The 27,061-nt window shown below is 41.9% G+C and overlaps 1 protein-coding gene across 1 annotated transcript; it reads left to right on the top strand.

Moving 5' to 3' along the window:
* The first annotated feature begins 17,752 nt into the window (after positions 1-17,752).
* DEFB136 (defensin beta 136) lies at positions 17,753-18,574 on the top strand. Its single transcript, XM_023628489.2, has 2 exons — positions 17,753-17,912; positions 18,356-18,574. The coding sequence occupies exons 1-2, from the start codon at positions 17,858-17,860 to the stop codon at positions 18,526-18,528; spliced, it is 228 nt and encodes a 75-aa protein (XP_023484257.1). The 5' UTR covers positions 17,753-17,857; the 3' UTR covers positions 18,529-18,574.
* Positions 18,575-27,061: the final 8,487 nt, after the last annotated feature.

The following is a 27,061-nucleotide window of genomic DNA, read 5'->3' as shown; positions in this document are numbered from 1 at the left end:
GACTCTATTGAGTTTCCCTGCAGCCACCTTCCTGTATTTCCTGGCTAATTCCTATTTACACTTATATCATCTCCTCCAGAAATCCTTCCATGCGTCCCCAAAAGCTCCATTTGGTACCCCAAATTTCCATAGCATCTTGTGCATAAAACTATTGTAGCTTTTACCCCATTATATTAAAATTATAACCTTATGACCCATGTGACAGTGAGGGCAAGAATTTTCTCTATTCTCTACATTTCTGGGATGCAGCACAGGGCCTGCCATAAAGTAGAGTGTCACAAATCTTGGCCACATTGAACTGAATTGAATCTCCCTCGTTTTCTTTTCTTTGGAGCTCTCTGTTTCCATGCCCCATGCTGGATTTCTCCTCCACACTCATAGTGATCCTGACCATGGCATATTTTTACACATGGGGTCTGTGCCTCACTTCTTACAGATATGAGCCTGAGTAAGGGAACAGTGGGCTGATGATCTGCCCACAGTTATAATAAGGCTGAATATTTGTCACATGCCAGATTCACAACCAGTGTTGCAGAACTGCCTTTCTCCACAGCCCCTCACAGAAATCCATGGAAATAAGGACAGCCCAGTTTGCTACAGTTGTGATAAGAAATCTGAGGAGAGGGAAGACACTAAAATGCCCAAAAAAAATTTGTGTTCTGTAGACAATCTGGCAGAAAGTAAGTAAGAACACAAGCTAGCCCCAGAGACTTCTGGGCACTAGTCCCAGTGGCATGAAGGCATTCAATCTTGAAAGCAAGCACTGAGGCCTTTCTTCCCTGTGTGTGACCAGGAACCAGTTCCAAGCCAGTATCTCCTCACAGAATGTCCTAAAACTCCAAACATAGTCAAACCTTGCTAGAGGTAATAAATTGATTCACCTAATTACACAGTCCCTTCCAGGCAGATGTGTCTCTTGATCACTAGGGACAACAAGATCTCAGCTTCCTCTCTGAACTTCTCCAAGCACAAAGAGTAATTTCCTTATTATCCTTGTGTTACAGTAGCAGTTATGTGTAACCAGGTGGATTCTTCCTGCTTGGGTTTGGGCTTAGGTTTTGGTCTGATGTCATCTCTCAGAGCCTGTAGGGTCTCAGAGAAACTGAAACTATAATCTTAACCCTCACTCTAAGCCCTGCCTCAATATACAGTTATAAGAACATGGTTAAAGGATGGAGGGTTCCGAACCATGCCCCAGAAAAGCCAGGATTTAAGTCAAGTTTTCCCAGTAATCAGAGGAGTTGTCAACTTATAGGATTATGCAAATAAGATCAAGCCACTTTTCACTGCATTTTCCTCTTTTCCTGATAAAAAGAGGAAGAAGAAAAAAAGAACTAAGAATTACTAAGAACCCACAATCCCTTTGTTTTATATTTGTCATCTCCACTTATCCACACAATAACCTTATAAAGAGGTACATTTATTTTCACTTTACGGATGAATAAACCCAGATTCATGGAAATTAGGTAACTTATTCAATATCTCATTACTCATAAGTAGCAGAGCCCAAAGGCCAGCGTAAACCTATCAGAAGCTAAAGTTTATGTTCTTTCCACTGTACCATGTGGCCTCCCTCAAAGGAACATTGGTAGAGAAGTTTTGGGATTCATAAAACAGACCATTCTATATCATTTGTTCCCATTTGGAGCTCTGAATTTAAGTATCTGAGCATGGACCCTGTATAGAGAGTTAATCTTCTTTAAGCTTTCCCTCCAAATGAGACTGTTTCCACATCTGTCAGTTCCTGGAAGTCAGGAACTGGCATGGCACAGCCTTCATGTCTTTGATGCAAGGTTTACCATTCTTTTTTGCCTTATTTTTTCACCCCTTACCTGTCTTGAAAATCTTCTCTTGTTCTTGAGTGGGATGAATATCCTATAATACGTATTTCTAGCAGAAGGCCAACCTCTGTAGCAGACAGTAATAGCAAGTAATGAATAGGAGAGTAAACTTTGGAGTCAGGTCACCTTGGTTCAACTCACAGCTCTTCCAATTGCATCTCATCTCTCCAAGTGTCATTTTCCTTAACAGTAAACTATGGATTGAAATATGCCTATCACATAAAAATATGACAAGGGGAAAACTATAATGAACACCACGGTCTTGGATTAAAATTGGAGGTATCAGTGTGAAATATAGATTAAAAAGTGGTGTGCCTGTGTGTGTATGTTTGTGTGTGCACCTGTGTACATGTTTCCTAGCTCAAACCACTGAGAGAATCTGGAAGAAGAGCACCCTAATATAATGGGCATATCTAGGACCCAGATCTTGGCTTCTAAATATCAGTCTCCATTAAACAGAACCAGAGATCCTTGAATAGATGGCTGATTGCAAGACTGGGTCAGAGAAAAAACAAGATAAGATAAGCCTGGAAAAATGTATTGTGCCAGAAAGCAAGAAAATGCTCAAAGAATGATAGAAACATGACATAAAGAAACAAGGACTAGTTTGAAGGGGCTTCCGCTGGCCAAATCTGGACTATGTAAGCATCAAAATAAATAATGGTATTAATAGATTAAACCTCATTGAATAAAATAGCAAGCCATGAATATTCATATGCATTCATACATAGAGAGAAGAGAAAGTCTTCCTTACAGTAAAATGTCAACTAGTAAATGTAGAAAGAATAATGGAGATTTTAAAATCATCATTTAGCAACCATTATATAATAATTCATGCAAGAAAACATGAATAGATGCTTAAGCTAGTGAGTGAAAGTGGAATGAGAACCAGGATTTTACATTGCCCAAAAGTGCATTTTACATTTCTCCACCTGCAAAATATTAATTATTAAAAGGGGAAGAACAACTTTAAAGTGGAAAACCTGTAAGACACAACCTTAACAAGTGACCAAAGTTAATACCACTAGTGATGGGACAAATCATCTGATAGTGAGAAGAACACAACTTCTCTTTATGATAGTCTGGCCAAAAAAGAAAAAGAAAAAAATCCGTCATCAGAATCTAATCATGAAGATAATTCAGACAAATCCAAGTTGAGGGACAGTCTACAAAATGATCAACCAATACTCTTTAGAAATGTCAGGTCCATAAAAGTTAGGGACAGGTTGAAGAACTGTTCCAGGTTAAAGGAGATAAAGTGATATGACAACTGAATGCAGTGCATGATTCTATATTTTCTTTTGGAGAATTTCAAATAGGATCTCTGGATGAAGGGTAAATAGGAGATCTTTACACTATTCTTGAAGTTCTTCTATCAGGTGAAAATTATTCCAAAATTAAAAGGTAAAAAAAGACTCACCTTAGAGTGTTATTAAAATTAAAGGGACTTTTGTATACCAGTCACTTAGCACAGTGTCAAGCACATGGTAACCTTTAACAATGGCAATAATAAAGAGGAGAAAGAATGTTAACTTCCAATTCCAAAATGCTATATTAAATTTAACTCAACAAGTATGTTTTAAACACTGTTCATAGCACTAAACTGAAACAACACAGTATACACTTAAACAGAAGACTAGATCTAACAAGATCTGAGCTTACAAACTCCTTAGGAAAAGAGGACTTTCATGAGGTTGGAGACGGGTGCCAAAGGAAGGGCAATATTTAATTAAGCAGCAGATTAATTGTAGCAATATGATCACTACATGGCCAGGAAGAGAGAAAATTGACTTTTAGACTGTCTACTATATGCCAGGAAATTCTTGGTCTTTTTGGATGCTTTCTTTCCTTATTTCTCCATAAAGATGGCAATTTTTCCATTTTTTAGGAGGAGACAATGAAGTCAGAGAAATATACCAATAATTTCTAAACTCCACTTGAGAACCTATGGCCTGACAATGGAATAAAATAATTCAAAAGAGACTGTCTTGAAATAATTCAGAAGAGACAAAGAAAGATACTATAAATGATAAAAAAAAAAAGTCAATACATCAGGAAGATGCAGTAGTTATAAATATGTATGCAGCAGTAATTCAGTACCTAAATATGTGAAGCAAACATTTGCAGGACTGAAGTGAGAAATAAACAGCAACACACTAATAACAAGGTATTTCAATATCCCACTTTCAAAACATGAAGAAAGAAGAGCAATAAAAACAAAGCATTTGGACAATATTATAGACTAAATGGACCTAACAGACATGTACCAAAATATTCCATCCAAAAGCAGCAGAACACACATTCTTTCCATGTGTGCATGGAATATTCTCCAGAATAGATAACATGTTAGGTTGAAAAAACAAGTCTTAGAGCCAGCCCTGATGGCCTAGTGGTTAAAGTTTGGCACTCTCACTGCCTTCACGGCCCGAGTTCAGTTCCCAGTCACTGAACCACACCACTTGCCATGCTGTGGTGGTGGCCCACATAGAGGAGCTAGAAGGACTTGCAACTATGATACATAACATGCAATGCGGCTTTGGGGAGGGCAAAAAGAAGAAAAAGGAGGAAATTTTGCAACAGATGTTAGCTCAGAGTGAATCTTTTCCTGAAAAATAAAAAAAACAGTCAAATTTATGAAGATTTAATCATTCCAAGTATCTTCTCTGACTACAATGGAGTGGAACTACAGAAAAATAGCAAAAGGAAAACTGGAAAACTCAAAATATGTAGATTTTAGCAACCCACTCAGGAACAACCAATGAGTCACAGAAGAAATCAAAAAGGAAATTAGAAAATATCTTGAGACAAAAGAAAATCAAACCATAAGATACCAAAACTTATGGGATGCAACAAAAGCAGTAGTAAGAGGGAAGTTTATAGCAGTAAATGACTACATTAAGAGAAAAGAAAGATCTCAAATAAACGACCTAAATTTACAGCTCTGGAACTAGAAAAAGAAGAACAAACTAAACCCAAAGTTAGCAGAAGATGGAAAATAATAAAGATTAAAGCAGAAATAAATGAAAGAGTCTGGAAAAACAATAAAAAGACCAACAAAACTAAAAGTTGAGTTTTTCTCCAGCTTTACTGAGATATAATTGTCATATAATATTGTGTAAGTTTAAGGTGTACAATGTGTTCATTTGATACATTTATATATTGCAAAATGATTGTCACCATAGCATTAGCTAACACCTCCATCTTGTCACATAATTACCATTTCTTTTTTGCGGTGAGAACATTTAAGATCTACTGTCCTAGCAACTTTCAAGTATACAATACAGTGTTGTTAACTACAGTCTCCATGCTGTATATTAGATCCCAGGACTTGTTAATTTTAAAGCTGGAAGTTTGTACCCTTTGACCAATATCCAAGCCGAACTCAGAGACACAGAGAGAAGAGTTGGTTTTTTTTTAAAAGATCAATAAATTGACAAACCTTTAGCTAGACTAAGAAAGAGAGAGAAAAATTAAATAGAATCGTAAATGAAAGAGGAAACATTACAATTGATGCCACAGATATAAAATGCATCATAAAAGACTACTTTATGCCAACAAATTAGATAACCTAGAAGAAATTGGATGCATTTCTAGAAACAAACAACCTAATAAGGCTGAATCACGAAGAAATAGAAATTATGAATGGACAATAACAACTAAGAATATTGAGTCAGTAATCAAAAACCTCCCAACAAAGAAAAGCCCAAGGCCACATAGCTTCACTGAAGAATTATATCAAAAATTAAGAAAATATTAACCAATCTTTCTCAAACCCTTCAAAAAATTAAAGAGGAGGGGCAATTACAAACCCATTTTACAAAGCCAGCATTACCCTGATCCCAAAGCCAGATAAGAACACTACAAGAAAAGAAAATTACAAGTCAATATCCCTGATGAACATTGATGCAGAAATTCTCAACAAAATACTAGTAAACTGAATGCAACAGCACATTAAAAGGATCAGAAGCCATGACCAAGTGGGATTTATCCCTGGGATGCAAAGATGGCTCAACATATAAAACTCAATCAATGTGATATATCACGTTAACAGAACAAAGGATAAAAATCACATGATCATCTCAACAGATGCAGAAAAAGCATTTGACAAAATTCAACACCTATTCATGATAAAAACAAAACCCTCAACAAATTACGTATAGAAGAAACTTCCCTCAACCAAATAAAGTTTACATGACAAGCTCACAGCTTGTTAAGCTCACACAACATAATCTGGGTGAAAAGCTGAAAACTTTCCCCCTAAGATCAAGAAGGCAAGGATGCCCACTCTCACCACTTCTAGCCAACATAGTACTAGAGTCCCAGCTAAAGTAATTAGCAAAGAAAAAGGAATAAAAGGAAACCAAACCATAAAGAAGTAAAATTACCTCTGTTTGCAGATGACATTATCTGTAGATGATCTTATACGGAGAAACTCTAAAGATTTCACACAACAAAAGCTGTTAGAACTAATAAACAAATTCAGCAAAGTTGCAGGATACAAAACCAACAAGCAAAATTTAGATGCATTTATACACTAACAGTGAACTATCTGCAAAGGAAATTAAGAAAATAATCCCATTTACAATAGTATCAAAAAGAATAAAATAGGATGTCACCAAGATAGTAGAGTAGGAGATCCCAGTCTCTATCCTCCCACAAAGATCAACAATTAGACAGCTATCCATGAATGAAACTGTTGCTGGCAGAGCTCAGGAATCCACTTAAGAAGCTTCTAGAATTCAGTGGAACAAAAATCTTCAAATAATTACACAAAAAGAGTAAGAAGAACAGCTTCATTTTATCTACATTATCCTATCCTCTAGGCTAGTACTACCCAACATCAAGAAGGAACTCCTCAGCTCAATATGTTTCCACTAGTCAGGAAAGGGAGAGTGAGATGAGCAACCTGCTTCCCCAGACTTTCAGGGCAGTGCACTAAGGACCAACTTCAGTTTCACCTCACTCAGAGACTGGCAAAGCTAAGACATCTAGAGATGGTTACGAACATGGAAGAAAGGCACAGGCTATTAGAATTACACAGTGGGAGTAATCATGGTTCCTGTCGCCTGCTCTGCAGAAGACCACAACAGACTTTGCTGCTGAGAACTTCAATAGCCCTTGTAAACAATGCAGACCTGCCCCCAACCCAGCTTTCATCCTTGAGGACCTCGTGGCTGACCCCAGTAGACCACAACGGCTTTCACTGGGGGAGAAACCAATGGTCAGCACAGCCACCTCAGACCCCCTGCAGATTTTGCCACAGAGATATTCTCCCCACAAGTTTTCATATTTGCAGACACCAGCTGCCAGATTCCCACCCACTCCCTCCATCCACAGGAGCCTGAGATCTGCAACTTGAGCCAGTCCTGGCCTCTGTAGCTGCATGCACACAAGACACCAGCATAGACACCTGCTGCTGACCCCTCACCACTATTCATGGGCTCACGGCTAATCCCTAGAGCTATACACATGCACACCACCAACCCAAATTCCATCACTAACCCTTACTGCCATGCATGCACCAATGACAAGCCCTACAGCTGCGCAAGTAAAGCCAATGGCCAAGGACACCACATCTGCCTGTGGGCCTGGATCTGGCCCTGACTCCTGTCACAGGGCTGCATTGCTAGACTCACCTACAGCTAGCCTCTGCAGCTTATACTTTCATACTTCAGGACCAACTCCCATCACAAGCCTCCACTGCCAGTGTTATGCCCAGAGCCAGACCCTGCAGCCACAGGAGGGCACACCAACAGCCAAGGCCCTCATAGCTGCTTGTGGGCCTGGATGCAGTCATGACTTCTGTCACCGGCCTGCACCACTGGGCTCATCTGAAACTAGTCCCTGGAGCTGTACTCCTGAAGCTTTTCCTCTAAGATCAGGAACAAGACAAGAGTGCCCTCTCTCACCACTCCTATTCAACAAAGTACTGGAAATCCTAGCCAGAGCAGTCAGGAAAAAAAAAAGAAAAAGAGAAAAAGGCTTTCAAATCATAAAGGAAGAAGGAAAATTGTCTTTGTTTGCAGATAATATGATCTTATCCATAGACAATCCTAAAGACTCCACCAAAAAACTGTTAGAACTAATCAGCAAATTCAGTTAAGTTGCAGGATACGAAATCAACATACAAAAATCAGTAGCATTTCTATACACTAAAAATAAACTATCTGAAAAAGAAATAAAGAAAACAATCCCATTTGCAGTAGCACCAAAAAGAACAAAATACTTTGGAATAAATTTAACCAAGGAGATGAAAAATCTGTGCACTGAAAACTACGAGACTCTGATGAAAGATATTGAAGAAGAAACAAACAAATGGGAAGCTATCCCATGATCATGGATCAAAAGAATTAATATTGTTAAAATGCCCATGCTACACAAAGCTATCTGTAGATTCAATGCAATCCCTATCAAAATACCAAGGGAAATTTTCACAGAAATAGAAAAAAACAATCCTAAAATTTGTGTGAAACCACAAAAGATTGTCAATAGCCAAAGCAATCCTGAGAAGAAGAGCAAAACTGAAGGCATCACGCTTCCTGATTTCAAATTATATTACAAAGCTACAATAATGAGAACAGTATGGTACTGGCATAAAATAGACCATAGATCAATGGAGGAGAATCAGGAGCCCAGAAATAAACCCATGTGTATATGGTCAACCAATATTTGACAAGGGAACCAGGAGACTCAATGGGGAAAGGATACTCTCTTCAATAAATAGTACTGAGATTGCTGGGAATATGGTGGCATAGGAGGACTCTGAACTCACCTCCTCCCATAGACACAACTAATCTACAACTACGTGTGGAGCAATTACCTGTGAGAGAGAACTGGAAACTGGACAAAAAGAACCCCCACAACAAGGGACAACACTGAGATGGAAGAGGCAAAAATACACCTCTGCTGAGGAAAACAACACATTCTAGCTGCAGTGCTTTACATCTGGGAGCAATATTGAGGTATGAAGCTTTTCCCGGAGGAACGGGGGATCTGAGAGCTGTGCCACAATAAGGAGCATTTGAATTCAGCACAACCCAGAGCAGTGCCATAATACCTGGCTTTGCTGGCTACTAAAACCTACAAGGAATACCCCAGAAAAGCTATCAAACATAAGAGAAAGAAAAGCCTGCTCCTAAAGGGCCCAACCACAGATTTACCCATTCCAGAAACCAACACAAAATCACCAGAAAGAAAGGTGCATAGTCCTTTGGTAAAAGAGATTCACTTGGTAGGCTCTGGGCTCATCTCAGAGAGGCAGGAGGTGGCTGGGTCCACCTCCTCAGGGACTGAGACACTGGCAGCAGCCATTATTGTGACCTAGTACAGAAACGCTGACACGGACCTTGGCAGATGCCATCAGATTTCTTCTTCTGGCCTTAGAGCACAAGGGTTTGCCCTGCCCACTAGAGCACTAATTTAATCCAGCTCAGCCAGGGCAGACAACCTGCCCTAGGGAGTGGCCCCACCCACCAGCAAACCCACAGGGAACTTGTGGGCCTGCATATATGGGGGGGGGGTGTCCTTTGCAGCAGGGCGAGTGGGTCTGCCTCTGTGGGGCAGGGCATGCACAGGGGGTAGGACTGCATTGCCAGAGAATGTGGGCCAGTGGGCAGTGGGGCGTGTGGACTGCAGCAGACCTGTGGCGCTGGCCATCTCCAACAGCCACACAGGCCACCCACATTCCAATGCCTGAAATGACTATATGCTGCCACACCTGGAGCCTGTGCCACCCAGCTGTGCTCCTAAGAGAGCTGACAACAACCTTACAGGCCAGAGGCCTACAGTATTGTGAACCCCTGAGCCTAGCCACCAGCCACCGTGGAGGCCTGACTCACTTAACAGCAAAACAGCAGCAGGTGTGGGCTATTAGACCTTGCAGCCAGCCATGCTGGGGCTTGCTGCCCACCCCCCCCCCCCCGCCCCCGGCAATAAAGTGACTAAAGTGACTGTAGCAGCCACACATGGCACAGCCTTACAACCAGCCAGCCCAGGACCCAGCCTAGGCTACCCATGAGCCCACAGCAAGAGTGGCCCCACCACAACACAGGGGCACATGTAGCCCACACAGGGGACACTCCTGGAACATTTATAACTGGTGACAAGAGGGAAGCACACTGCTGGGCCATAAGGCATCTCTTACATTAGGCCACATCTCCAAGATCAGGAGACACAGTTGATCTACTTAACATGTAGATATAAGCACAGAGAGGTAGGCAAAATGAGGATACAAAGGAATATGTTCCAAATAAAGGAACAGGACAAATCCTCAGAAAAAGAACTAAACAAAACAGAGATAAACAATCTACCTGATAAAGAGTACAAACTAATACTCGTAAGGATGCTCACTAATCTTGAGAGAAGACTAGATGAATAGAGTGAGAACTTCAACAAAGAATTGGAAAATATATGAAAGAACCAAAGACAACTGAAGAATACAATAACAGAAATGAAAAATTCACTAGAGGGAATGAACAGCAGAGTAGATGGCACAGAGCAATGGATTGGCAAGCTGGATAAAAAAGTAGAGGAAAACACCCAGCTGAACAGAAAAAAGAATTCAAAAGAATGAGGACAGACTAAGGGACCTGTGGGACAACAATTGTACTAATATCTGTATTATTGGTATCCAAGAAGGAGAAGAGAGAGACAAAGAGGCAGAGAACCTATTTGAAGAAATAATAGCTGAAAACTTTCCTAACCCTGAAGGTAACAGACATCCAGGTACAAGAACCACAGAGGGCACCAAACAAGATGAACCCAAAAAGGCTAACACCAAGACACATTATAATTAAAATGTCAAGAATTAAAGAGAGAATCCTAAAAGCTGCAAGAGAAAAGTAAGTTACATACAAAGGAAACTTCATAAGGTGATCAGCAGACTTCTCAGCAGGAACCTTACAGGCTAGAAGGGAGTGGCACAATAGGTTCAAAGTGCTGAAAGAAAAAAACTCTACCCAGCAAGGTTATCATTCAGAACAGAAGGAGAGAGAAAGAGTTTTCCAGACAAGCAAAAACTAAAGCAGCCTTACAAGAAATGCTAAAAGGACTTAGTTATGTGGAAAAGAAAATACCACACATAGGAATAATAAAATTATCAAAGAAAAAAATCACTGGTAAAGGCAAATATGCAGTACAGATAGCAGATCAACCACCTATAAAGCTAATATGAAGGTCAAAACACACAAGAGTACCAAAAATATCTATCTCCATGATAAGAGGTTAAGTGATACACATGCAAAAAAAAGGTTAATATGATATCAAAACATAAAATTTGGGGAGAGAGAAGTAAAAGTGTAGGACTTTGTCAAACTTAAGAGACCATCAAGTTAATATAGATTGCTATTTGCATAGGTTACTATATGTGAACCTCAAGGTAATCACAAACCAGGAACCAATAATAAATACCTAAAAAATCAAGAGAAAGGAACCCAAACATGATAATAAAGAAAGGTATCAAATCACAATGGAAGAGAGCAAGAGAAGAAAAATGGAACAGAGAAGAATTACTAAAACACCCAGAAAACAGTAACAAAATGGCAATAAGTACACACTTATCAATAGCTACTTTGAATGTCAATGGACTAAATGGTCTAGTCAAAAGACGTAGGATGGGTGAATAGATAAAAGAACAAGACCCATATATGTGTTGCATACAAGAGACACACTTCAGACCTAAAGACTCTCACAAACTGAAAGTGAGGGGATGTAAAAAGATACTCCAGGCAAATGGCAACGAAAAGAAAGATAGGGTAGCAATACTTAGGCAAAATAAAACTTAAAACAAAAACTGTAACAAAAGACAAAGAAGGGCACTACATAATCATAAAGAGAACAATCCAGCAAGAGGACATAACACTTGTAAATATCTATGAACCTAACACAGGAGCACCTAAATATGTAAAGCAATTATTAACAGATATAAAAGGAGAAATAGACAGTAACACAATAATAGTAGGGAAATTTAACACTCCACTTACATCAATGGACAGATCATCCAAACAGAAGACCAATAAGGAAATATTGGCTTTAAACAACCCATTAGACTAGATGGACTTAGTAGATATAAACTGAACATTCCATCCGTAAACCATAGAATACATGTTCTTTTGAATGCACCTGGAGCATTCTCCAGGACTGATCACATATTAGGTCACAAAACCAGTCTCAATAAATTCAAGAAGATTGAAATAACACCAAGCATCTTTTCTGACCACAATAATATGAAACTAGAAATCAACTACAAGAAGAAAGCTGGAAAAGCCACAAATATGTGGAGATTAAATAAAATGCTACTGAACAACCATTGGGTCAACACAGAAATCAAAGGATAAATCAAAGGATACCTGAAGACAAATGAAAATGAAAATACCACATGCCAAAATTTGTTGGATACAGCAAAAGTGGTACTAAGAGGGAAGTTTATAGCAAAACAGGCCTACCTTAAGAAACAAGAAAAATCTCAAATAAAGAATCTAACAGTGTACCTAAAGGAACTAGAAAAATAAGAACAAACAAAGCCCAAAATCAGTAGAAGGAAGGAAACAATAAAAATCAGAGCAGAAATAAATGAAATAGATGCTAAAAAACACAATAGAAAAAATCAACAAAACTAGGAGCTAGTTTTTTGAAAAGATAAACAAAATTGACAAACCTTTAGCCAGACTCACCAGGAAAAAAAGAGAGAAGACTCAAATAAATAAAATCAGAAATTAAAGAGGAGAAATTACAACAGACACCTCAGAAATACAAAGGATTATAAGAGAATACTGTGAAAAGCTGTACGCTAACAAATTGGATAATCTAGAAGAAATGGATAAATTCTTAGAATCATACAACCTTCCAAACCTGAATCAAGACGAAATAGAAAATTTGAATATACCAATGCCAGTAAGGAAATCAAAACAGGAATCAAACATCTCCGAGAAAACAAAAGTCCAAGACCAGATGGCTTCCCTGGTGAATTCTACCAAATATTCAAAAAAGACATAGTACCTATCCTTTTCAAACTCTTCCAAAAACTTGAAGAGGAGGGGAAGCTTCCTAACTCATTCTATGAAGTCAACATTATTCTGATACCAAAACCAGACAAGGACAACACAAAAAAGGGAAATTACAGTCCAATATCACTGATGAATGGATGTTGTGGAAGTGTGAAAACTTGCAACAGTAAGAAATAAGTCCTAGAGATCTAATGCAAATTATAGTGAACATAGACAACAATATTGTATTATAGTCATTAAACTTGCTGCGAGACTAGAACTTAATTATTTGTCACTAAAAAGAAACAATAATTATGCAATGGAATAGAGATGCTAATTATTACCACAATGGCAATTGCATTGCAATATATGAATGTATCAAATTAACATGCTGTACACCCTAAATTCACAAAATGTTGTATGTCAAACATATTTCAATAAATTAAAAAAATGATAACTATATGAGGTGATGGATAGGTTAATTAGCTTGATTGTGGTAATCATTTCCCAGTGTATATGCATATCAAAACACCATATTGTATACTATAAATATATACCATTTTTATTATTGTCATTTGGTTAGACATTTACTCCTTGCCCCACTTCTAGATTTTTTTAATCTTCTGGCTAGATTACCACAGTATGTTTAAACTGGACTAACTCCATACTTTCTCCCCTACGACCGTTCTCCAAGCTGCTATCAGAGCCACAGGATTAAATGATCTACCCCATGCTCACATCTCTATCATGATTTCTATGAACCTCAAACTCACAGCCTAAATTTCAGTCATTGAAAATCACTTGAAATTCACCATATATGCCATGTTTTTTCTCATTTCTGTGCCTTGCACACACTGTTACCCTACTCTGTGCTCTTCTACCCCTCCCACTCCCTTATTTTCTTAGCTAAATCCTACAGAACATTCAAGACTCAGCACAGTGTCACCTATTCTGGGAAGCTTTCTCACACTCCTCCATTTGAGTTCATGCCCCCGATTCCTTGCTTCCACATGATGTTGTCACTGCTTACATGTCTGTGTTTTTGAGAAAACAAGCTTCTTGAAGGGAAGGTCTATAGGCTATTCATCTTTGTATCTCCAGTGCGTGACAGTGTGGGTCACATGGTATACACTCAATAATTATTTGATGACTAGATAAATAAATAAGTCAGTTACTATAGCAAAGGTTTCGGAGTTAATCTAGTAACTGCATTGTGCTAAGTAAATCACATGACTGTTCCGATCCTCAGTTTTGTCATCTAAAGAAAGAGGAAAGATCATCACTAAGATCCCTTTCCACTCTGGCAGTCATTAATTCCACAGACTTTTCTGCTCTATTCTGGTGGTCTATTTAGTGTGTGTGTCTTAGATCCTCAAGTAGACTGTAAGTTTGTTAAAGACAGGGACTATACATATAGCGTATTCTCTCCCTTGAATCTTTGCTATACAGATAGGCAAAATAAATTGATATCTAAGAACTATAATATTAGTATCATCTCTAAGACTCAGCATCCCCCTAAAATAAACCTCTCTTTCTCTCCTCTCGACTCCTCCCCTCCTATCCTCTCTCCACTCCTCTCTCTTTCTCTCTCTCACTTCTTCTCCCATCATCACATCTCTTTTTCTGACTCTGATCCTCCTGCCTTTCTCCTATAAAGACCCTTGTGATTCCATTGGGCTCACTCAGATCATCCAAGCCAATCTCCTCAACTCAAGATCCTTAATTTAATCACATCTGCAAACTCCCTTTTGCCATATAAAGTAACATAGTCACAGATTCCAGGCATTAGGATGTGGACATCATTGGGGACCATCACAGACACCATTAAGAAAGTGAAATGGCAAAACATAGTATGGGAGAATATTATTTGCTGCACATATGATGGACTAAGGGCTTGTATAAGGAAAATGTGCAGAATATCTACAAATTATTTTTAATGGACAGACCAACATAAAAAAAATGAGCAAATGACTGGAATAGATACTTATCAAAAGAGGAAATCCAAATGACCAACAAACATATGAAAAGATACCCCACCTTATTTGCAATAAGGAAAATCAAATTAATCTGCAGTGAAGTACCACTAGATAACTAACAACTTATCTGAAGTGTAGATGTCTGACAATACCAAGCAGTGCTTAGGATGTGGAGTAACCAAAATTCTTATACATCGCTGGTAGGTATATAAATTAGTAAAATGTACTTTGGTAAACAGTTTGGCATTTAGACAAACTGAAGTTATGCATGCCTCATGACTTACTAATTTCACTCCAAGGTATGTATCCTCCAGAAAGCAAGCCTGTGTGTGCAGAATATTAATACAAGAAGGCCCACAGCAGCACTCTTTGTAATCACTGGAAACAGCCCAAATACTGTCAACAGTGGTAAATATATTAAGTAGTCAACATACTGAGATTAAAACTAACTAATGCTGCACAGAGAAACACAAATAAATCTCAGAAACATAATAAAGAACAAAGCCAGCCACAATACAACTGTGCTGATATTTACAGATAGATCAAAAACAGGCCAATTAAACTAGCATGTTCAGTGTTGCACTTAAAGCCATAAATTGAAGCAAGAAAGTGATGACTATCCAGGTCAGAGCGGTGGTTCTCTTACCGGGGAGGGAATGGCTGTGGTGACCTACTGGTACACTGGGACCTCCTATGGTGCTGGAAAAGGTCTGTTTTCTTGATCAGAGGGATGGTTACCCAGTGATTGCCATATGCTCAGCAATTTGCTTATTTTTCTTTATGTGTATTGAATTTCATCTTTTATCAATGATTTATTTTAAAAGTTTAAGAATAAGAGCCATGGGGGAAAATAAACTTGCACATGGGGAGAAATCAACAGTGCACTCAGGAACTATCTGACTGATCAACGAGGCAGCTGAAAAGGAGACATGTTCCTTCAACAGGGCAATTCATTAGTGGAGCATAGGATGTGTAGTGGATGTGTTTTTCTAGAAGGTAGACATGATAAGGAGAGCATGAAAATTCTGGGAAACTAAGATAAAGGAAGAAAGCAGCCACTGAGCAATGCTAACAGGGAAAGAATGAAGTTGTTTGTGTATCCCTATGAAGTTTGCCCAACAAGACCTCAGGTGGGAGGTAGGAACACTCAGCACAGTTAGGAGAAGCCCCTGCCCAAAGGTTGGGAGGGTGATTTAATCAGGACATGTGTGGGAGGAATGGAAAGAGTCCATCCTGAACACATACTGATCTCCAAATGCCTTTTAGATCTACTTTTCCAGAGTTGTGTATAAGAGGGTCTCGGAAACACTTAGATGTTTAGTTCATACTTCTCATATTCCCTGATGCATCTTTGAACAGCTTAAAATATACAGAGAAAGACAGAGTTCCCAACCAAAAATCAAGAGAGCTGAATATTTAATAACAACACAGCCCATAGCTTGCTTCTTTCCTTTGTGCAATCCCATTCACCACTCCAAGCCTTGATTTCTCCATCTCTGAAAGAATGAAGTGGTATCACTGAGCCTGTTCTGGGTCTATGGTACTATGAATTGTATGTCCAGTGCAGGGTCTCCGGGGAGGCTTCCATGGGTCATGCAAGGGAATCTTCAGCCCTGATCTAGCACTGACCTACCTACTTCTAGTCCACAGGCTCACTATCTCTCCCCTACTCCCATTCCAACCTACAGCAGTGCTTTCAATGACCATTGTTGGGATACAGAATAAAACCCTCCCAGCAATGTTTTGCATTCATTACATGAAGTCTCTTGGAGACAGTCTGTAAAAGAGAAAGAAACACAGCTATAGTGGTGGAATTCAATAATTACGGAGAAGGAAGAGACAGGAAGGAAGGGGAGGGAGGGTGGGAAGAGGAAGAAGAAGGAGGAGGAGGAGGAGGAGGAGGAGGAGGAGGAGGAGGAGAGGAAGAACAAAATCTATAACAGAAGGAGTGCAATGCATTTTGTAAGCTTTATCTTATTTCATCCTCAAAAGGCCCTCTTACAATGCACTTTTTTGAGAAGAGGAAGCTGAAGCTCAAAGATGCTAAATAATTTATCCAAGGGCATGTGAATGCAAAATGGAGCATAACCAATAAAACTATGCTCTGCTGCCACTTCACAGACTCAGCATCGTACGGCCGTGGGCCACTTGGGTACAATCCTGCCTCAAGGGGCAAGAATAACACCAAAGTTAGTCTCTTCTCCACTCTTGATCTTCCACCACCACTCCAGGGGAAACAGACCTAATGACCCTTCCCCAGAGCTGCGTCCCTATAGCTCCAGGGAAGTGTTGTCCTGCTCCATTCCTAACACTGGGCACCCAACCTTGAACACAGCACTGAACTGGCTCTTCCTGTGAGAGACCAGGAGAGAGTTCCAACCCACTCACCCTAAAAAGCGAATCTGTCCCAGAATCCTCAAAGTTCCCAAATCCTAGCCAACTTTTCATACCAGGAAACATTTCATAGTTGGAAAGCGAAGCCCCTCAGTGAAGTTTTCTGGGGGAAAGATTCCCTATAGCATCTGCCTCCAGCCAGGTGAATAAATCTGCCACCTGAAGAGAAGGCTGCCCCTCCTCCACAATGTCTGAGCACCTGCAACTCTTGCTCACCCCAATAGCTGACACTATGAGATCTTTTGCTTCTTGGAACGCTCCAAGTTCTTCCTCACATCCTTTCTGGCCTTAAATTAAGCATGTGTTTTATAACATCACTTCCCTGGGCTCCTGTGTTCTCAGTGGGGCTCCAGAGGAAAAGAGAAATGAAGCCGATGTGTTCCCTGCCATTTTTCTATCAGTATACATTTGAAGTTATAGGGAAAGTGTTCTGGCCTGGGCGGATGCCTGGTCTCTGCTCCTGTTCTTCCTTGACTGAATCCCTTCTTCTCCCATGATTTGTAGAAGAGGAAGTAGCATGGAATAGCCCAGGGACTATTTTACCTCTAATCATGAAGGTGCCCTTCCAGGTAGAATGAGACCAGTGTCCAGCCCCACCCAGCCACACCCAGCTCTATAAAGGCAGCCACCCCCAGGGAGTTCCAGCTCTGTGCCCTCCTCAGCGATGAGGCTCTGTCTCTCTGGGTTATTCTTCCTCCTGGTGATCTCACTGCCTTCAGGTAAGATGATGAGTACAGGTCTGATCATGAAAGTGGGAGTCTTCCAAGGACTGAGGCACTTAAAAACCCTATGAGTATAAGCCCAAGAGGGGGACATCAATATCAGATGGACCAGCAGGCTAGGATGGGATGTGGGTCATCAGCCCCCGCCCTGCTCATCTGTTGCTACATCCTGAAGGTCTGCCAAATTCAGAGAGGGGGAAGCCAATTTCATGACACGCTTATCACTGTTCAGCTATCCAAATTCCTATTTCCCCTCAACTTCCACTAGTCAGTCTTAGATGGGCAGCCATCGCTGAAATGTGATAGGAGGTAAGAGGATAGGGTACAGAAAGTAAATCACAAAATAATAAGCCATCCACCAGGAAGAAAGAAGAGGTCTACGATTTCTGCCAGCCTCTTAAAGACTGATTTTTCTTTTCCGTGTTTTCTTTTTCCTTCAGGGCATTGTTTGTTTGGAGTTGATGGAGTAGAAATTCGTACTTGCAAGGCAATTAAGGGCAGATGTTTTTTCGGTTGTAAACCGGGGTGGCAATGGGTGGCATACTGTCACAACGTAATGTCTTGTTGCAAAGAAATGAAGATAAATAAGCCCCCCCAAGCCCTACTACCCTGACCCTCACCTCATGGGTCCAATTAAAAGGATACGTCAATGGCTAAAAGGACGAAATCCTCGATCTGTGTGTAAGGATAGTTAATGAGCCATGGGTAGCAAACTGGGGCCAGCTTCTGACCAATTTACTGGCAAAATCCCAGAAGTATTTTGCAAAAAGGCACTGCAACAAAATGCATCTCCTATTCTTTTTTCTGTCCTCCTGTCTCCAATCACTAATTCCTATTTCAAATTCAAATTCAATTGAGTAATACGTGACCACCAGTCCAAGGATATGACATATCCTGAGCCTAATGATAATAGCTTACCATGTGCCAGTCACAGTTGTAAGTGGATTACATATGTTAACTCACTAATCCTCACAACAAAATCTATTATTTCTCCTGTTTTGCAGATGAAGAAACTTTTCAAAGGTCATACAACCAGTAAGATTTAGTTAGCACTGGGTTTAAATCCAGATAGTCTTGATCCAGTGTCTTTCCTGTTAAGCTGTACCACCTCTCCATTACTAAGAATAGGAATCTAGCTGGAAGTTTTGATTGTAGGTTGTAGTCCAATGAGGAGTCAAGAATCCAATGAGGTCCATGGAACAGCAAGCCCCTCAAAACGCTTCCTATGGCTTAAAGCCATAATGCTAAGTTATATCTGTGACTCAGTGGTTCTGACCCTTCAAAACCAGTGCTGCCCTAAGATTCCACATACCAAACATAGCTACTTTCACCACTACAGCGGAAGCAGTGGGCCATACATACCCACACAACACTTCCAGCTGTCTGCAGGGCGACATTGTTCCAGCAGCACTTTCTCACCAGCCCTCCAGTGTCCCCACCCAGGTGCAGAGGTCACAACTCTTCAAGGCCTTTGCCCTTATCTGCTCAGGGGTGGGGGCGCTGGGAATAACAGCAGCTGAGCTTCAGGGTTTCCCTCCTGCAAGGATGTGCCTGAAGGAAACACATCTGAATATCTGCACTGGAATGCTAAGCAGGGCTCCATTCTCCCAGAAGACCTGCCTGCTCGGACTCCTCGACACCTCTAATCTTCAACATTCCAGCAAAAAATAAAACTCAGAAATCAGCACTAGCTCATGGGGCTAGCCTCTCAGGGCATTTATATTTTAGTGGGTCCTTTTGGTTCTGTCCAGAGAGGTTCTGTGGTGTTGAGCTACCCATATTTGCTAATTTAAACCCACTGCCTAGCCGAAAGAAAGGGAGAGGTGGTGCAAAAGCTCACAAAGTAAAATAAGTGCAATGGAGTTAACATAAAAACAAAACATAAAAAGAGAAAACCAGGTGAAGGGGAAGCACATATTCTTTCACCACATTTCAAAAGGGTCCACAACCCAGGAAAAGGCTAAACATTCCTACCTTTTGCTTGTGGTTCCTACGGCCATGATTGCACCAGCCTGGGGTGAGGTTCTGCTCTACCCTGGACAATGAGGTGCAAGAAGGGACATATGACACTGTCTTTGATTTCCTGCAGCGCAGCTTAGATAAGACTGGAGCGTTCAAAGTTATTCTTGCTGAAAACCCACATGTGAAGTCATCTGAAATTACTGAATTATCACACATAAAAACCATTATGTATTTACCTTGTGGCTCCATGAGTGTAACCTTAGAAGTGGTGGCCAGGGCCACCTCCTCTGAGGAAGCTAAAGGTGCCAATCTTTGCTCCCCATATCCAAGGGCAGCCATGGGGAAGGTCTATGATTTAGGCTCAGAAAATCAGATGTCTGTCCCCAGGAGCTGGACTTGAGTGAATGACATCACTACACGGGTGCCATTGGAGAACCGAGCCGTCCTAGTGCAGCAGACTATTTCAGGACCATGATCCAGCAGCCTGGCCCTTCAGGGCTCCTTCATTTATTGCCATATTTCAAGCCTGTTCTATGAGGCCCAGATATCTTTCTAGTACATTCCTCTTAAGCTTAAAAATGTCCAGAGTTAATGTCTGTCACTGAAAACTGAGAAATCTGAATAATACTGAGAACTCTTACTGTTACCTCATCATATAGTCATTTTAGGATTAAATGAGGCATGCATGGGTTTATGTATGTAACATGCTTGGCATTGTATCTTCTGGCTTAAACATTCTGGCATTGCATTAGCTGGATTCCAGTACGTAAAGGGAAGGAATGTGCCACCCTTGGGGAAAGGCATTGAAGGTGAGCAGCATCCTTGATCCCTAACTTACACACACTATGAAGCCAGTACGGTGGTGGCAGTAGGAATCTGAACAGGCATCCACACATACAAAGGGAAAGCAGATCTCAGGGACAGAATCAAACCCAGTCCCCCAGCACCACCACGTTACTGTACCATTCTTTTTCCAGAATCAAACTTGGACATTTAAAGTTTTGGCTACGCATTGGTTTCCTGGGTCTGCCAAAACAAATTATCACAAACTGAGTGGTTTAAAACAACAGAAATTTACTCTCTCACAGTTCTAGAGGCTAGAAGTCCAAAATCATAGTATTGGCAGGGTCATATTGCCTCTGAAGTTTCTAGAAAAGACTGTCTCTAGACGTTCTTTTCTGTCTCTTCCTAGCTTCTGGTAGTTACTGGCAATCACTGGCATTCCTTGGCTTACAGCCGCATTGCTTCAACCTCTGCCTCTGCCTTCACATGCTCTTCTTACTTGTCTGTATGTGTCTCTCTGTCTTCAGATGGCCTTCTTATAAGAACACCAGTCTTTGGCTTTAGGGCTGACCCTAATCCAGTATGACCTCAGCTCAACTAATTGCATCTACAAAGACCCTGTTTCCAAACAAGGTCACATTCTGAACTTCCAAGTGAGTATAATTTGGGGGTAGCACTATTCAACCCAGTACAGGCTATGAATAGGGCATCTGCATTTTCTTTTGAGGAAGTAGAGGCCTCTCTTTCCCCATATCCTTTTGCACATGATGAGGAGAGCCAAGTCGAGGAGAAGATTTGCAAATGAACCAATATTTGCTATGAAAACTAATATTTTTCCTCTTACTGGGCAATCCCCAGACTCCCCCTGGAGAATAAGCAAAGGACAAGGTGGCCCTACCATCAAGATGATCAGAGACTATTTGGAGAGATAGAATCATAAATAATCACCACACATGCTGACAGATCTTACAGAAATCCATGAGGTGACCTGCAGGCTTTCCTATGATATGGAAAGCTTTTCTCCCTCAGTTTTACTGAGGTATAATTAACAATTTAAAATTGTATATATTTAAGATATACAACTTGAGGACCTGATATAAGTATGCATTGTGAAATAATCACCACAAACAAGCTAATTCACATATCTATCACCTCACAGAGACTGTGTGTGTGTGTGTGTGTGTGTGTGTGTGTTGAGAACACTGAAGACCTGCCCTCTTAGCAAATCTCAAGTGTACAACACGGTATCATTGACACATGAAGCTTTGAAGCCAAGGTGGACGTAAGCTACAGTATATACTGCAAATCTGGCGCTTTGCGTGGAAGCATAGAGAAAATTTTAGAAAATATAGTCCATAGGGAGACACCCAGCTCAGATGGAATGAAAGCAGAAAGTGCATCACCCACCCATTCTGTCCTCAAACTGGACCAGTCTCTCTATAAGTCACACATTTAAAAAAAAGAAAAAAGTGCAGTTAGCTGTCAAATAATAATGATATCGAAATTCCAATCCTATGTCTCTTAGGTTTCATTAAAGGGGTCCAGATATTGAGCTACAGGAACTCTTCCCAAAAGCCAGTCTCAGCACCCTGCAGTGTTCACATACACTCCAACTTTGAACACTCAACTTCAGACTCTGCTCACCAGAAGAGAACTTTCTCTCTCCTTGGCCCTGATTCCCAGCTTAACTGTCCTGAGTCTTCCTATCTTTTCTCTCACCACCCAATTCCCAATTTTAAATCTTAAGATGCAAAGATCACACTGGGAAAAGCCATTCTTAGTGGGATGGGCAAGTGGGAGTGAGAGAGGAAGAAGGTAGGGAACACTCTTGCGTTAAGCAGTACCTCTGAGGTGTCCTTCTCAGAACCAGTTCATGTTCTCTCTCTGGCCAACAATCTGGGAGTGATGGAGTCGGGCCTAAGATCAGCAATCAGGTCATGGAGCCAGAACTCTGCACAACAAAACCAGGTCATGTCATCTTGTCTGAGATCATTATGTCCACCATCACTTGGATTGTACCAGACCCTAAGAAAGGAAGAATTCTGTTGGCAAGACTAGATACATCCTACCCTTGGGTGCTCCAAGTTCCAGCACAAGAGCAGAGACCTCTTTAGTTTCCCCAGACCAGCTTTTGGCTGGAATCACATGTCTTCAGTCTGCATGATAATGGCCCATTGTGCTGGGCACATGCCCAGACATCCCAGCAGACAGGACTGAGCGTGGCATGGCTGGGGGATCACAGGCAGACTCCCAGGGTTCAGGCCTGGCCTGATGGAAAGTACAGTCAGCCACAGCAGTTCAGAGGCTGCATTGCCTGCATTCTTCCCCTCCAGAGTGAATGTGGGGCAGCAGTGAGCTGCACCCATCATATCCAGGTGGGGTGTCCTACCCACACAATCCAGGTGGCAGCCTCTGCTGCTCAGATCTTCTCCATGAGCCACCAGTAGAGAGGTTATGACTCCATAAGACATGAAACACTTTTGAATCAACCTATTGGGACAATAGTGCCTTCTACATATGCTAGTGGTTTGATTTGGGGATGTGAGTGGCTTTTTTCTCAAATTACAGAATCCCCAGCTCATCTTACAGAGCCCAGGCATGGTCTTCTGGGGACAAGGACAACTTCACCATTACAAAGCTGGTATAAGTAGCAGTTCCTCAAGTTCTTCCCCAAAAATACTCAAATACTGCATATTTACAGCATATCTCACAAGCAGTGCCAGTCCTAGTGTGTGTGGAGTTGCGACAGGCAATGCCAATGGTCACACGCCCAAGGGACTATGACTTGACTATTTCAGACCTCAGGTTGCCTCTGGGTCATGGACTGGAGTCAGTGCCAGTGAGAAATATAGGAAGCAATTGATTATGAGCTCTGGATGCTCACACAAGTCCCTGACCCTGATTTCTAAGGCCGTGTGTAAAGAAGTCCCAAAGTTTTGTTCTCTAAAATTAGGCAGGTTACTCAACAAATAGGCAGTTAATCAACGGACCTGATATCCTAAAATCTTTCACAGCCTAAAGTGCAGGTGTAAAAACTAACATTTAGAGCAGTTAAGAAATTTTCCCAAGATCACACAACTAGTGAATGGCAAAGCTGGAACTCCAACACGGGTCAGCCAATCCCTTTCTGTGTCCTGATCTGTAAAATGAAACCCCGGGGCTCTCTGAGAGCCTTCTTGGCCCCAGAATTGGAAGAGGCTAACCCTAAAGTTTCCGGAGGTGGTTAGAAAAGGTCCGAACATCATGAATCAGTACTCCAGGAGAAACCAACCCCTCAAAAATGACCACAAGATGGGGACACTTAGGCTCATACACTTAGCCTTTGAAAGGACTTTATTGTTTGAACTTTCAACAAATTCCCCTCCCAATACCCAGGGCAGAGGACTTCTCAGCTTCTCTCTGATTCTCCCCACAGGCTAGTCCCACAATTCTGCTCAGGCTGGGGAGCTAAACAAGGGTGGAGTAGAGAAGAAAGACCCTTGATCAGGCAGGTCACTCCCAGAGGGGTAAAAGACCTTGACCAGAGGTCTTTTGGCTACATCTGGCGGGGGCTTCCCCTCCTTTGACCTCGAGGACAGGCTGACTCCTGGATATCGGGCCTGCTCCATCCAGAGTCCTGACAAGTACAACCAGTACCTTGATGGCCTTCCCTGAGCCTGGAGAAAAGCAAACCAGAGGAAGAACCATTGCTGCTTCGATAGACCAAAGCTTTCCTGGAGGGAGCAACAGCCTTTATCCCATTTGACAGAACATCCCCTGAGAATGGCACAGTCTTCTTATACTCTCCATCTGTATCCACAAGGCCTGTCATCTGCAGTTGGCCTTGTGACACCGAGCAGGTATTCTAGGTAGGGTAAGACCTCCATGCACACCAGAAATAAGAACCTGGTTTTCTGACTTTACAAGCAGATGTCTTGGGAGGTTGGTTACTACAACCCAATTGTTTCTGGGGAAGCTGACCAAATCAACCTTCTTAACTTCTAATTGCTGGGTCAATTTCACACGATGTCCTGAGGACCAGGAACCTGGCCCATGCTGGCCCGGATATAAAAGCCCCTCAGGAGACCCAGCCTAACATTATCTGAATGTTCTTGTGGTTTCCTTAACCATTGCTCCATTCTGTACTGACCCAGGGAGATCTCCAGTTCCTTTCAGTTCTGCAACTCCCTGCTACTGGCTCAGCAGCCTTGGTTATTCTGGAAAGCAGCAAGGGGTTATTTTAACCCAAAGTTGGTTTATTCTGCTCCCAATGTCCTTCAAAGGAAGACGGAAAATAAGTCAATCCTACAAACTTTAATTGAGGGAGAACATGATGTTTCCCCTTCACATCTATAAATGGAGGCCTGCTTAGGTGGGTGCCTGGAGACTCTGCTCCAGCCACGAAGATTCTCCTCTCCGTCTCTCTCCGTCTCTCTGTCTGTCTCTCTCCCTGTCTCTCTGTCACTCTCTCTGCGTCTCTCTTTCTTCTCTCGGCCCTATCTCTCCTAGGTAAAGCAGAGTCTTTGGAGAACACTAAGAAGGTAACTGTTAAGATGTGCTGGTTTCTGCTGGCCCAGAGTTACCCTAGGCAATGTCTGGTCTGAGAGCTCTTGTGGAGGATCATTGCTATGCCCTGCCCATGGTGAACTAGGACGAGGTCTGCTTCCCCCACCTTTGCATAGCCAGATCGTGATCTGGGCCTGCAGGACCCTTGGTGGGGGACTCGAGAAACGTCTGATGACAGAATGCGTGAGAGGCAGTGGGAGCAGTTCAAGCCCTAAGGAGCTCATGGTCTTCCCAGGGCCCTGGCTGCCTGGCTTCGGGTCAGGGGCCTGTAATGCCATCCTGACTCATTAATTGGAGCAGGACCATGTACTAGTTAAGAGTGGGCCTCAGTATCAGACAACTTGGATTTAGATCTGGGTCCTTCCTGAGCCATGTATAAGCCAGGTGACCTTAAGCAAGTCATTTAACCTCTGTCAGCCTCCATTTTCTCTTCCTTGGGAAAAGAATAGTCAGGAAGTGAAAGAGGAGACTAATGAGAGAAGTTACTTCATAGGATGGTTGGGAGGCTTGGGAAAGCTAAAAAGTGCTTAGCACACAGCCTGGCATACAGTAACATTCAATAATTATTAGCCAATAAGTAAGCACTCAATACAGAGTAGATAAGTAGATATTGTTGCTGCTGTTGTTAATGTTGGAGCAGCCCACTGCCCTCAGATTCTTGCCAAGTTCTCCTCTCACCATACCACATCAACGGGGCAATGGGCCAGGGTAGCAGGCCCCAGGACACCCTAGGACTCAGCTTCACTAACAGTTAGAATGACCTATTCCTAGAGGTCCTGATCAGTGGAGAGGAGAGACTTGTGGGTCAGCTGCTGGGAGATGGCACTGGAGAGACTCCTCCCATAGCCAGCCTGTCTACCTCAGCCATAGCCACACCCCTCCCACCTGCCTGCTAGGAAACCACATGGTTCACAAGCAAAGCTCTGGCTTGGGAGCCCCAAGGCTGAGGATTTTCCCCACTCACGCACTAACGTCTCTATGACCCTGGGCACATCACGTCAACTCTGTGCAATAGGAAGGGTGGACTACATGTACCATGGTACTGCCAACTGAGGACAATGCCGTCTAGATAACAGTCTGGAGACATAGCAGATGCACAGTTCAAGACTAGCCTGGAGGCACCACAGACTCATGGAGTGCTCCATGGCCAGAATCCAACAAGAGGAGAGCGGCAGTGGGCGCATCCCCTAGCAGTGCACTATCTGAAGAGAATTTAAAAACAACCACAAAGGCAACAAAAAGTCAATCTACTCTTTATCATCACCATGCACCAGCAATTCTGAACAATGCCAATGATGAAATACTTCCGGGGGTAGGGAGTGGGTACCCCTCCCACTGTCCTTGATGTGACATTGCCCTCAATCCACGGCTCTGATCTCTTAGCCTCTGTATTTCCTAAAATGCTCCATGTCAGCACCCACCCCTCTTTGTCTAGGATAATATTCTTTTTCTGCATCCCCCAGCTGCTGAATGCCCCCCATTGAGATCACCCCTACGTCGGAGCCCCAAACTTGGGGTCCCAAGGTCCCCTCATCTTTGCTACCTTGCTCTGCCCATTCCTGCCTCTGTACCCAGCGTGGAATCCTGGGCAGCAAAAGAGAATACGGGCTCAAATACGAGTTGCAGGAGCTCTGGGACCTTGGGCAGCTCAGGTAGCCTCTCTGAACCTCGATTTCCTCATCTGTAAAATGGAGATAGTACATATCCTACACACTTGCAAAGATCGACCAGAGGCTTGCACGTACGAGCCTCTGAAAGACTTAGACAAGGATGGGTTGCTTTTGTTTCGTTTTGTTTATCCATCCTCATTTCCATTATTTTGCTCCACTGGATTCCTTTGAGTCACAGGGCACCCG

Source organism: Equus caballus, chromosome 2 (genome assembly GCF_041296265.1).
Source record: "Equus caballus isolate H_3958 breed thoroughbred chromosome 2, TB-T2T, whole genome shotgun sequence".
NCBI classification, from domain to species: domain Eukaryota; kingdom Metazoa; phylum Chordata; class Mammalia; order Perissodactyla; family Equidae; genus Equus; species Equus caballus.
Note: the sequence above shows the minus strand (reverse complement) of the source record. Positions and strands in the feature narration are given on the sequence as shown.